The following is a 13051-nucleotide window of genomic DNA, read 5'->3' on the forward strand; positions in this document are numbered from 1 at the left end:
GTGCAAGAGCGCGGGAGAGCTGCCTTCGACTTTTAAGCCGGTAATTTATGCGATGATTAATTCGAATTAAGCGCTGAAGATCCTGAAAAGATATGCATTTGTGTGCGTGCGTGATGACTGATAAGGCAGTTGCGGATGGCAAAGAACGCTTCTGTATTATTTAACAAAAGCAATTAAACATTTTAAGAAATTTGTTAAAACATCTACGTCTCCTTTAGCAGTTAAAAAAAAAAAACATTTAAAACTGGAGATCTTCTTGAAGTTAATATAATTGTTGGGTGTCTGATATAATTACGAATTTCTGAACTTAAGAACAAGTTATTAAGCATTTATTTCAGAACAAATTGCTAACATTGGTAAAATACATTTTATAAGGCTTAAAAAATATTAAAAATAAAAATGATTTATTGCTAATTTATTGGGGTTTTATACTTAACAAAAATGAACAAAAAAATTCAGAGGAGGAGGACCTCTTACTAAAAAAAAATAATTATTAAAAAAATTCAATATTAGGAAAAATATTAAGATTTACAAGATGTTATACTCAATAAAATCTGTAAAAACAATGTAAGAAATATATTTTTTTCATAAATTGAATAAAATTAGGGAACTGTTAAGTGGCGCCATCTTTGAGTAGTGATTTGAATTTGAAAACAAGCGCGCTTACATGTGAATGGCCAAACAAATTCTGAACAGCTGGCAGCAGGTGCGTTGCCAACTACTCTCAAAAAATAATAAAGGTGATAAAATCATTTGAAAAAATATATAGAATTTGGAAATAGAAAAGCTAAAAATAATAAATTTCGTACTGTTCCCCCAGAGCCTGAGTAACTAGTTAATTAGTTATTTAAAAACCGATAACTTAGCGCGGTTGGTCAGCTGTCAACGCGGCAGTTGGCAACGCGGTGCGACTGTCAAAGCAAACCGATAAAAAAAAGTTGTCTCCGCATTAAGAGCTCCACAGGAATATTTTCCAGCATTTCGGTAGGTTTTCGTACACTTTTGGGGCCTTAAAAGAGCCCTTACCGAGTGGATAACAAGTGGTCAAGTGGCGGAGCAACCACACACCAGCCACAAACAATCGATATCCGGGCAGTGTTGACCGAACCAGTGTACCAAAACACTTATGTAATTTCCCTTTGGCTCCATCGATTGCAACTGAATTTTGGGTTACCACTGCTGATTCCACTGCTAATTCGTTGCAGAAAATATGATACGGGCACCGCTAGTCAAGGCGCTGGGCGCTCTGGGCTCGCCCACACATCAGATGGCCAGCCGGGCGGTGCGCACCAGCGCCATGGTGGCCCAGACGCCGGCGAAGGCGCCCGAGAAGATCGAGGTCTTTGTGGACGACATTCCCGTGCAGGTGGCACCCGGCACCACCGTGCTGCAGGTAAGGATCGCTGGCTGGCAGCCTGGTAAAGTTTCCTCCCCATCTAATCCCATCCCATCTGTGTGTGTGCGTTACCCACAGGCCGCTGCCCAGATCGGCGTGGAGATACCCAGATTCTGCTACCACGAACGACTCGCCGTGGCCGGCAACTGCAGGATGTGCCTGGTGGAGGTAGAGAAGAGCCCCAAGCCAGTGGCCGCCTGCGCCATGCCCGTGATGAAGGGCTGGCGCATCAAGACCAACTCCGATCTGACCCGCAAGGCACGCGAGGGCGTCATGGAGTTCCTGCTGATGAACCATCCCCTCGATTGCCCCATCTGCGACCAGGGCGGCGAGTGCGATCTGCAGGATCAGGCCATGGCCTTCGGCTCCGATCGATCCCGCTTCACGGACATCAACTACACGGGCAAGCGGTAGGTGAAAGTGGTTGAAGATGATGCAAACCCTTATAACATAACCCCTTTTAACCCCTCAGCGCTGTGGAGGACAAGGACATTGGACCCCTGGTCAAGACCATCATGACCCGCTGCATCCACTGCACCAGGTGTGTGCGCTTCGCTTCCGAGATCGCCGGCGTTGATGATTTGGGCACCACTGGCCGTGGCAACGACATGCAGATCGGCACATACGTGGAGAAGCTCTTCCTCACCGAACTCTCCGGCAACGTGATCGACCTGTGCCCCGTGGGAGCGCTGACCAACAAGCCATACAGCTTTGTGGCTCGTCCCTGGGAGATTCGCAAGGTGAGCAGCATCGATATCCTGGATGCCGTTGGCAGCAACATTGTGATCAGCACTAGGACCAACGAGGTGCTGCGCATCCTGCCCCGCGAGAACGAGGACGTCAACGAGGAGTGGCTGGCCGACAAGTCGCGCTTTGCCTGCGATGGCCTGAAGCGTCAGCGCCTGGTGACTCCCATGGTGCGCATGCCCAATGGCGAACTGCAGGCCGTGGAGTGGGAGGGTGCCCTCATTGCTGTGGCCAAGGCCGTCAAGGCTGCCGGTGGACAGATTGCCGGTATTTCCGGCCAGCTGGCAGATCTGGAGGCTCAGGTGGCTCTCAAGGATCTGCTGAACCGTCTGGGCAGCGAGGTGGTCACCACTGAGCAGGGCTTCGTCCAGGGCGGAACCGATTCCCGGGCCAATTATCTGTTGAACAGCACCATCGCCGGTTTGGAGGAGGCTGACGCCGTCCTTCTGGTGGGCACCAATCCCCGTTACGAGGCTCCCTTGGTCAACACCCGTCTGCGCAAGGCTTATGTCCACAACGAACTGCAGATTGCCTCGATTGGACCCAAGATCGATTTGTCCTACGACCACGAGAACCTCGGTGCCGATGCCGCTTTGGTCAAGGACGTGTGCTCCGGCTCACATGCCTTCTCCAAGGTTCTGGAGGGTGCCAAGAAGCCGGCCATCATCATTGGCGCCGATCTGTTGGAGCGTGCCGATGGCGCCGCCATCCACGCCACCGTTGCCGAGTACTGCAAGAAGCTGAAGAAGCCGGTAAGTTCGCTGTCCTTTTGTTTAGCTAGTTACCAATTGAATTTATCTTCTTGGACAGAACTGGAACCCCTTCAACGTGCTGCAGAACAACGCCGCCCAGGTGGGCGCCCTCGATGTGGGCTACAAGGCTGGCGTACAGGTTGCCCTGAAGGCGCAGCCCAAGGTGCTGTTCCTGCTGAACGCCGACGCCGGCAAGGTGACCCGCGAGCAGCTGCCCAAGGACTGCTTTGTGGTCTACATTGGATCGCACGGTGACAATGGCGCCTCCATTGCCGATGCCGTGCTGCCAGGTGCCGCCTACACAGAGAAGCAGGCCATCTACGTGAACACGGAGGGCAGGCCACAACAGACGCTGCCTGGTGTCTCGCCACCGGGCATGGCCCGCGAGGACTGGAAGATCCTGCGCGCCCTGTCCGAGGTGGTGGCCCAGCCGCTGCCGTACGACAACCTGGATGAGCTGCGCAACCGCCTGGAGGATGTGGCGCCGCATCTAACGCGCCTGGGACATTTGGAGCCAGCCGGCGATGCCGTAGCAGCGGGCACTGTTGTAAGTGGAGGGGGTTCGGTTGGGGAAAAGGTCCGAAAAAAAAACTAATGATTCCCCTTTTCCGCAGAGCAAGTCCATCGGCGGCGGCCCCATCGATGTTCAGCTAAAGGAGCTGCGCGACTACTTCATGACCGACGCCGTCTCGCGCGCCTCACCCACCATGGCCAAGTGCATATCGGCGGTCAACAAGCAGCAGCGGGAGAACGAGTCCAAGCAGAGCGTGGCTATCTAGGCTTCCACCCTCGCTTCCGGTCTGATCTAAACTAATAACTAATTAATGTTTTTTTTAAACTCTGCTCTTCGACCTTTTGCCCCGCACTCCCACTTAAATATCTACCAACGGACACAAAGACAGCAGGACGAGCCGCAGGATGGGCCAGCGCAGGAGCGGTACGAGGAGCGGGATCACAGCAGATGCAGCTGCAGAGGAGCCAGCGCTGGGGCAGTTGTAAATGAAAAAGTCTTTGAAGTTGTTCAAAACAAAGGAGTTATTCAATACGAGAAATAGGAAAACCAAAATAAAAATGTAATAGAAAATATCAAGAGATTTCTCACTGGGTTTCGGAAAAAGGTATATTAAGTAATTCCCAGTCGATTAGTTTATTGTATTGCCATCTCACTTTGTTCCATGTTAGAGATAATAATGATGTTGTACTGGCTATAGAACATACCATATGCAAGAACCTTATAATTTATATTCGATTACTGTTTGAATAGTATTGATTTTCATATTTAATTGAATCCTCCCTTCTAATGTTCTGCTATCAGAAATTACTTATATCAAATTAGGTTTAGGGATCCTGTTAACTTAAGTTCATTAAGTTATTCTATATGCGTTAGATTTTATCTAGCCTCTGTGTACTTTTTATTACAATTTAACACGCAATTTCCCTTTGAAAATAACCTTGAAGTTCTCCCTATTTTATTTGTTCATGGCCCACAGGAAATTCTCCGCGGTGCCATTATTCCCAGGTCATTAGCAAAACCTCATGGGTCAATACTCCACCCCAAATTGCATTTACAATTAGTCTATATTTAGCTCGTAGCTCACAAGTTTTCAGTTCACAAGACAAATCGGTTATAGGGGGCAAAAGCGATTCATTTAACCCACCTCAAACAGCCATTAGACAATTTGCATGGCTAATGAAAGTACAGCCAGTTAACTGATTGACGTTTACGTAATATGTCAAAGGTTGGATGTTTCTAGCGAGTAACCACTGAGGGTTGACCCTAATATACATTTTACTATCATCAGAAATTGGTTTAAGATTAGATTAAAGCCTTATCAATGTTAAAACTCAGTTTTGTGGGTGAAAAATTATATTTTTCAACCATACATTTAGGGGATTTCATGGTTAATTTCATAGGTTCAAACAAATTCAAAATTTTGAGTGCATGTCGGCGGCGCAGCAGTCGTGGGATGGGCTGGTCGCGCGTGGAGTTCCACTGGAGTTCCGCCCGCCATCGCCGCCCAGTGCCCCTCCCTTGCGCAGAGCTGTTTTGTGTGGGTGTTAATTGTGGAAACTGAAACGGAACTGTTGAACTCTTCGATCGCTGGGCCGCGGCAAGAACCATTCATGCTGGAGGTTGGATTCGGGTGGAGGAGCGGAGCGAAGCGGGCTTCGACGGCGTCCCAGGCGGCGGCTGAGCTGCAATCCCGCTTTAGCTGCAGCAGCTGGCCGGTGTGGGGTCCAATCCCGAGCGCTTGGTGATGGTCAGCCGGGTGAACTCCTCGGCGGTCGTGGGATGGATGCCCACGGTGTTGATCAGCGTGTTGATGGTCAGGCCGGACTTGAGGGCGGCCGCGAATCCCTGGATCACCTCACCGGCCACTGGGCCGAGGTAGTGCAGTCCATAGACACGCTGGTCGCCATGGCGCTCAGCCACCGCCTTCAGGTAGCAGTAGCGCACGCTCTTCTGGGGAATGAAGAACTCCGTGGGCTTGTAGTAGCCGTGGAATACCTCCACCTCATCGGCTCCGTACTGCTTGACGGCATCCTCCTCGCTCAGACCGACGCAGGCGTACTCCAGGGGCGTGAACACGGTGGTGGCCACATCCTTGTAGTCCATACGCTGGGTGGATCCGCCATACAGGCGGCGGGCCAGCAGACGACCAGCCAGAATGGCCACGGGCGTCAGTTCTGGCTTGCCGTAGATAATGTCACCGACGGCATAGATGTTTGCCACATTGGTGGCCTCCTGCGAGTCCACTGGAATCTTGTCCTTCTGCACAGTCACACCGGCATTGGGCAGGTTCAGGTCCTCCACCAGGCCCTTGCGGCCGATGGCCCACAGCACGGTGTCGAAGACATCCTCGGCCTCCTCGCCGGTCTCCGTGTTCTTGTACTTGACCAGCAGCTTGCCGTCATCTTGCTTCTCAACGGACAAAGGCACCGATTTGCGCAGGAAGGGAATACCGCGCTCCTCCATCGAGGCGGCCACCAGCTCGGCCATCTGCTGGTCGAAGCCACGCAGCACAATGGAGCGCACCATCACGGTGGGCTCGTAGCCGAGTCCCTTCAGGAATCCAGCGCACTCAAGGCCAATGTCTGCACAAAGTATAAAATACAAATGGGTTATCACCAAGCTAATGGTTAAAACGTAAGGCACCACTTACATCCAGCTCCCACAACCAAGGTCTTGCCGGGTTCGCGATCCAAACTGAACAGATCATCGCTGGTGATGCCATGCTCCACGGCTCCGGGAATCTCCGGGTAGCGGGGTCGGCCGCCCACGGCGATGACGAAGGTCTGGGCGGTGATTGTGCGATCGCCACTCTTCAGCTTGGCCACCAGGGTGTGCGAGTCCACAAAGGAGCCCAGGCCATTGATGTACTCCACTTTCCTGGTAGACGAAATCCAGTACAATTAAAGGGGAATTTCTTGAGCCGAGCCATAGCCAACACTTACTTGTCGCGCAGATCCACACGGGTCACCCAGTTGACGGACTTGATGTGGTTCTGAACGGACTGCACCAGTTTGTTCCAGTCCGGCTTGATCTTGTCGTCCACGTTCCAGCCGTAGGCGGCTGCCTCATGGACAGCCTCGCCCAGGAGCGAGGCCTGGTGCATCAGCTTCTTGGGAATGCAGCCCACGTTCACGCAGGTGCCGCCAACGCCCCACTTGGTGCCCAGGGTGGGTGTGGGCTTGACGTAGTCCAGGCAGGCCACACGGGCTCCATTGAGGACCGCCTCCTTGGCGCAGGCCAGGCCAGCTGATCCGCCACCAATCACAATCAGGTCGTAGTCGTAAGATCCTGGAGGAGAAGAGGGTCGTTGGGTTGTCATTAGTATGGTTTGAGGGGTCACATTTTATTTTGAAGTTCTTAAGTATTTGCTAATCTCAGATATCCCATCTTTTACCAGGCTATACACATATGTTCTTGAGTTTTAATGTTAAATCTTAAACTTATTCTTATCACCAGCTCAATAATGTTAGATCAGAGAACATATATAAAGGTAAAATTGCATTTTTAAGGGAACTTTCACTTACTAATCTCAAATATTCGTTTAATTTACCAGAATATAGAGAGATGTTCTTGTATTTTTACCTATTCCTCTGATAATATACCCATTATCAGCTAAATAAAGCTGGATTTAGAATTAACATGCCTCTCCAATATCATTGTATTGATTAATAATACCAAAGTAACCTTGTTAAACATTCTAATTATCTATTTCCAACCCTTATCAATGATATGTCACAACATAAGTTCTCTGGTTCTTGACCCACTATCACGACTAGTTTCAACCAATGATAAGAGTAATCCCCTCCTGCCTTTGGTCGACTCCTCGCGCAGTCGAATGTCCAGATAGGCGGATCGGTAGATGCTCCTCCGGTGGCGTGGTTCGCCCTCGACCAACTGGGAAACGGGCACAAACTCGAACAGATGCATCCAGACCGAGGGGGAGACCAAGACTGTTGGGCCTCCTGCAATCCGAAGTCCTTAATCTGCGCCCTGCAATCTCCGAGCTCCTTCGCCCCAGATGCCAGGCGGCGATAGCATGCCACTGGGTCAGGGTGTTCGAATCAAACTGGAGCAATCATCCGGCGACATGGCCACCTGCCACGCCCCCCTGTCCGCCCACCCACACACGCCCAGGGGTTTGCTTTGACCCACTGGATTTCACCATGGTTACGCCCCAAAACTACAAACACCAGTTCTAATCGGCTGGCATATCAATCTTGCACAGAAACGGGGGACCGAACATAAACGATTGTTGTCGTCGTCACACACTGCAATTAAAATTGCGGAACTGAATGACGATGACGGGGCAATGATGATGCAAGTATCGAAGATGTTTGCCTGCCGAGCAGAGATACAGATACAGATTCAGATACGGATAATATAGATACGGAATGCACAACACTACCGACATGGTGAAATCATCGTAAAGCGATTCTCGAACATTCCGCAAAGGGTTGTTCAAGAGCATCCAACGAAATTCAAATATCGGGGGCTATAAACAAATCTATCATACCGCTAAACTGCGATTTAAACACTGTATATGATGTTTAAATTACTTTTCCCCTGTTGTTTTTAGAAATAAAAGCCGCGACACGAAGATCGATTGGCTAATTATTTTTTTTTTTAACATGAGAACTTGATTTTGTGGATACGATTATAAACACATAAATATTTTCGATGATATTTAAGTTTTCTTATCAAAGGTGTTTTTTTTTATAATCTTTAAGAGCCACTTTAAGAGTGGTATTTGTCTAAAAATAAGTAGAGAATTAAAGGTGGCAGTCCATTAGAAATTTCTACAATAGTTTATTGATTAAAAAAATGTTAAACGTAGAGGAATTGATTTTTAAATGAGCATTTTATGAGTAGATTTTATTAGAATAAAAACATGTGACGTCATTAAAGAAAATGCTTAAAACCAAATGACTAAGGGGCTGAATAGATTACTACTATTTATTTGAAATATTAAAAATCATGAAATAGGAAATGCATGAATCAGAACCTTGTTGATTAGTATATTTTGATGAAACGCCATTTTTGGCGCCCACAACGATGGCACAGACCAAGTACTTCAACATTATACCCTGGGTGTGTGTGCTATTTTTGCGACCCGGACTGTAAATCCAGTTGGACGGGGTGCGATGACGATTGGCGATGACGGTGCAAATGTGATGGAGCGGCCTAAACCTTTGCGAATACGTGCCGCAGGTACGAAACCCGATAAGCCAGGTAATAAGAGCAAAGTAATGGTCTGCGGCAACTAACGGCTATTGCATAATGGCGTCGGTTAAACACAAGAAGCCCACAAAAAAAGAAACAACAAATGGAGAGGGAAACCCGACTATCGGGCCGCGTTGCCAACCCCCAACCCGAGAAGTGATCGATATCGACGCTCACCTCCTTTGGTCCTCATCTTTCGCACCGGTTGCTGGTACATGGCCGCCCGGTCGCAATGGGGATGCTGGAAGGGGGGCGCACTGGTGCCGGCCCCCATGCCCGTGCCAGCAGCCCCCGCCACTGGACTTCCAGCACTGTCGCGCGATCCTCGCTGTCCTGAGCTCATCGTTCGCTGGAACGTCTGTTGTGCACCCGAACAACTGGAAAGCCAACAACACTTGTTTCTCTCTCGAATGCTCGACGTTAAAATCGTCGAGCACTGCCGCACGAACAACGTAACGGAGAATCTCGACGAGTTGCACAAGTTGTTCATCTTGGAGCCGCCCCCCCCGCTTTCCAATTAACAACAGCAGCTGGAAGTGGAGACGAAACTATTCGCGAAAAGGGCGAAAAACTAACGGAGACGGAGGAGCACAACACAAACACGTCGATGGTCTGGCCGGGAATGCTGCGAATGCGGTGGGAGGGCAAGCGGGCCGATAAACGGCTACGTAACAGAAGCAGAGAGAAAAGAAGAGAGAGGGAGAGCGCAAATGCAAATGCGCTGGGTAATGGAAATAAGGGAATCAAAAGGAAATCCATTGGAATGTGGAATGTGCAAACTAGTTGGGAATCAAGATGCCAATTGGTCAAGCGGATTTGCAACAGTTGTGTGTTCCGCCCAAATGCCAATTAGAATTTTTCGAAACGCACGTTTGGCAATGCGCCGTATCGATAACTCTTGCGGATGGTTGGCAACACTGCCCGGGGGAACACACACAGCCGGTTGTCAGAATTTACGTTTTTATTTTTACGCTTGTGTTACGGCAATAAAGTCGGCTGATATCTGCATCTGGAACTCTGGGTCTGGTGAAATCCCCCTCAGCAGACGGCCATAGTAATAGTGCCGCCCTTTATTGGACTTTTATCTCAAGTGCGCGATTAGATTTGAGCAAGAAACTTGGATCGCAGATCGTCGCAGGCGAAAGGAGCATTACATAGGGTAAACGCCATGAATTCCATCCTGATAACCGGCTGCAATCGAGGTCTGGGCCTGGGTTTGGTCAAGGCCCTGGTCAGTCTTCCCCAGCCGCCGCAGCATCTCTTCACCACTTGCCGCAATCGCGAACAGGCCAAGGTAAGTTTGGATTTGACCAGTAAACCGCCGGGTGACTCACGGCCCCTTTGGAAACTACGCGAACAATCCACAAGAACTTAAACCTTTATAGCTATACTATATGGTATGGCCAGCAAGTTAACCCGGTTATTCCCGCCTTCCAGTCGGAAATAACCGTAAACTCACCTTGCACGGGCGCCATTATCTCGGTTTTTGGCAGCTTCTCGAGGTAAATAAGTGCGAAAACAAGGATCAACGTTGGATAGTAAATGTTGTAGTGGCGGAAATAGAAAACTACCGAAACGGCGGTCGAAAACTACTGAGCGTGTTTTAGGCGGTCGGCACTCGCGAAACGAAAGCTCGAAACGAATAAGCGGCCAACTTTTGCAATAGCTTTTGTACTTACTTTCGTACGAACGTGGGGAGTAGAGGTGGCGAAAGGCGGTATCGATTCATCGATCGTTTTCAAAATTCTTTGCTATTTGGGAGTCGATAGCATTGAAAATATCGATATCAGAGGAGGTATCGGTTGTGGAAGGTGGGTGTCTACGCTATGCTAGGAGGGTGTACTAGCTAATTGTTGGCGCGCTTTTTGAAATGCTAGTTAGAATGCTAAAGGGTTTTCTATTGTCGTGTAAACTTTATAAAAGGTGACTGGAGAAACTGGAGAAACTATTAACTAAATAAAAACTGAATTTAAATTAGTTACATTTTTAAAAATAGTTTTTTTTGTTTGTGAAAGAAAAGTGAGAATAATTTAATTTTGATATATTATTATGTGCATTGGTCATTTTGGAGAATTAACACTTCCTAAACATTCCCCTTGTTTTCTTTTTATTCGCACCACAGGAGCTGGAGGACCTGGCCAAGAAGCACTCAAACATCCACATCCTGGAGATTGGTAAGTAATGTGTACTTATCAATCACAACTACAGAGTTAATAACTGAAAATCCCCCGCAGATCTGAGGAACTTTGAGGCCTACGACAAGCTAATCGCCGACATCGATGGCGTGACCAAGGAGCAGGGCCTCAATGTGCTCTTCAACAACGCCGGCATAGCGCCCAAATCGGCGAGGATAACGGCCGTGCGTTCGCAGGAGCTGATGGACTCCTTGCAGACCAACACGGTGGTGCCCATTATGCTGGCCAAGGCCTGCCTGCCGCTGCTGAAGAAGGCGGCCAAGGCGAACGAGTCGCAGCCGATGGGCGTGGCCCGTGCCGCCATCATCAACATGTCCTCGATCCTGGGCTCCATTCAGGCCAACACCGATGGCGGTATGTATGCCTATCGCACTTCGAAGTCAGCGCTGAATGCGGCCACCAAGTCGCTGAGCGTCGATCTGTATCCGCAGCGCATCATGTGCGTTAGCCTGCATCCGGGCTGGGTGAAGACCGACATGGGTGGCGCCAATGCGCCCCTGGATGTGCCCACCAGCACGGGTCAGATTGTGCAGACCATCGGCCAGCTGGGCGAGAAGCAGAACGGCGGCTTTGTCAACTACGATGGCACTCCGTTGGCCTGGTAAGCAGCGACAATGCCTGTTTTAGCTGCATTTCGCTTCTGTTTGTTATTTGTTGTTGAATAAATTTGGCTCTTATGCCAAGGGTGCTACAAACTTTAAGCTTGTTCCTATACTTAGGTAGTTTATAATCAACTTGGTTGGTAAATTCTAATTTATAACCTTTATTTCTGAGTTCGTGTTGCCCCAACAGCCCAGCCATTTGCGTTTTGTATTGTTCGTGAGGTGTCTTAATTGGATTATGTAGAAAAATAATGAATTTGGCAGCCAGCCCGAGAACACAGTGTTTTGGAGTTCCTTAATCTAGGCCCTTAACTAGGCGACATCTACGTGTTATTTCTGTCTTGGTGGCACCTTGGCCACTGGCACCCTGGCCACTGGCACCTTGGAGGAATCGATGCCGATCGCCTGGGGCAATGGTGGAAGGCGCATGGGATTGGCATTGGCGTTGGCATTGGGGGCAGCGCCTCCAACGAATACATCCGGTGATCCGCCCAGTGTATGGTTAAGCTCGGGCTGGGAGCTCTGGCGATGTGGCGGCACCATGGCCACGGGACGGGGTGAGGCGGCGTCCATTGGAGGTGGACCCATGCTCACCAGGCCGGTGGACTTGCCGTCCAGCGGATGGGCCACGCGCTTGCGAAGATCGAGGCGTGGACGGCGGTTGTTGGCATTGGGGGTCAGGGCATCGCCCGCAAGTGGTGGCGGATCATTCCAGCCGGGTGTCAGTGAGCCTGTCAGAGGGATTTAATAAGATTTAAGCTTATCCGTAAACCAGGACAAACTCACCCGGAAACGCTCCCGAGGGCGCTATGTTTTGCCCCGTTGGCGGTGGCGGTGGAGCGGAGGCCAGCGGCGGCTGGGGGATATTGGCCGCGAGAGGAGGCAGCGGCGGTGGTGCCATGGTGGCTTCTCTGTCCAGATCCTGTCGCTTCGACTGCTCGGCTCCACAAATAATAATAATAATAAAAGCAGGTAAAAAGTTTTTGTCAAAACTGCAGAGCGGCCAAGTCGTTAATGTGAGAACATACTTGATTGACAAACGTCCTAAAAAATCCAGCCTACTTTATGCATTCAAAAAGTGAGCGCGAAAAAAAAGGAAAAAAGCTTAAAATGCAATTTTAAATTAGTAATGTTTTGATACATTATTTAAAAAGATAGAATATATTTTCTTCATTGAAATTCCTTTTACTTTGCTATTATTCAAACTTAAGTATGACCAATCTTTTACTTTTCAAAACACAAAAATGTTTTTTTCTTCTAATAATTTCAATTACACAAAAAATTGTTTCCAAAAAAACATATCTACACACAAAAATATTTTATTATATTATATATTTTGGCATCAGACTTACTATATTATTGTCAATTTTATGGGCTAAGTCCCTTTATCTATTATAATGTTAGTTTTGACCAAAGAGTTTTTAGTAAATAAATATTATCTCCATTCGAACAAGTATTTACGTTTCCAGTATTCAAACCATAGAACCCAATTAACCAACCTTCCACCCAGAAAAACACTGTCTAAATTTTATATTTCTTGGCTTGTCGATTTTTTTATTATTATTATTAATATTGTTATTTCATCTGACTTTGTCCGCATTCTTGCGTTAGGGTTACTCATAAAT

The 13051-nt window shown here is 48.6% G+C and overlaps 4 protein-coding genes across 7 annotated transcripts; 2 read left to right on the forward strand and 2 right to left on the reverse strand.

Annotated features, from left to right (window-relative positions):
• Positions 1-845: 845 nt before the first annotated feature.
• On the forward strand, positions 846-3981 carry LOC119558189 (NADH-ubiquinone oxidoreductase 75 kDa subunit, mitochondrial). Its single transcript, XM_037871468.1, has 6 exons — positions 846-984; positions 1206-1393; positions 1475-1806; positions 1869-2895; positions 2954-3442; positions 3510-3981. The coding sequence occupies exons 2-6, from the start codon at positions 1211-1213 to the stop codon at positions 3672-3674; spliced, it is 2196 nt and encodes a 731-aa protein (XP_037727396.1). The 5' UTR covers positions 846-984; positions 1206-1210; the 3' UTR covers positions 3675-3981.
• A 297-nt stretch (positions 3982-4278) lies between these two features.
• Positions 4279-10289, reverse strand: LOC119558190 (thioredoxin reductase 1, mitochondrial). Of its 4 annotated transcripts, none has more exons than XM_037871469.1 (4): positions 8807-9252; positions 6352-6697; positions 6060-6286; positions 4279-5991 (listed from the first exon to the last, which is right to left on the reverse strand). In XM_037871469.1, exons 1-4 carry the CDS (start codon positions 9117-9119, stop codon positions 5105-5107), a joined length of 1773 nt encoding a protein of 590 aa, XP_037727397.1. In that variant the 5' UTR covers positions 9120-9252; the 3' UTR covers positions 4279-5104. The 4 variants fall into 4 exon arrangements, with proteins under 4 accessions (XP_037727397.1, XP_037727399.1, XP_037727398.1 ...); XM_037871471.1 differs by lacking the exon at positions 8807-9252 and adding an exon at positions 8412-8502; XM_037871470.1 differs by lacking the exon at positions 8807-9252 and adding an exon at positions 7219-7351.
• On the forward strand, positions 9337-11538 carry LOC119558192 (C-factor). The gene is made up of 3 exons (XM_037871473.1): positions 9337-9923; positions 10752-10803; positions 10864-11538. Exons 1-3 carry the CDS (start codon positions 9798-9800, stop codon positions 11427-11429), a joined length of 744 nt encoding a protein of 247 aa, XP_037727401.1. The 5' UTR covers positions 9337-9797; the 3' UTR covers positions 11430-11538.
• Positions 11539-11567: 29 nt separating this feature from the next.
• LOC119556717 (protein transport protein sec31) lies at positions 11568-12434 on the reverse strand. Its single transcript, XM_037869114.1, has 2 exons — positions 12213-12434; positions 11568-12157 (listed from the first exon to the last, which is right to left on the reverse strand). The coding sequence occupies exons 1-2, from the start codon at positions 12325-12327 to the stop codon at positions 11757-11759; spliced, it is 516 nt and encodes a 171-aa protein (XP_037725042.1). The 5' UTR covers positions 12328-12434; the 3' UTR covers positions 11568-11756.
• Between the last annotated feature and the right edge of the window lie 617 nt (positions 12435-13051).

Source organism: Drosophila subpulchrella, chromosome X (assembly GCF_014743375.2).
Source record: "Drosophila subpulchrella strain 33 F10 #4 breed RU33 chromosome X, RU_Dsub_v1.1 Primary Assembly, whole genome shotgun sequence".
NCBI lineage: Eukaryota > Metazoa > Arthropoda > Insecta > Diptera > Drosophilidae > Drosophila > Drosophila subpulchrella.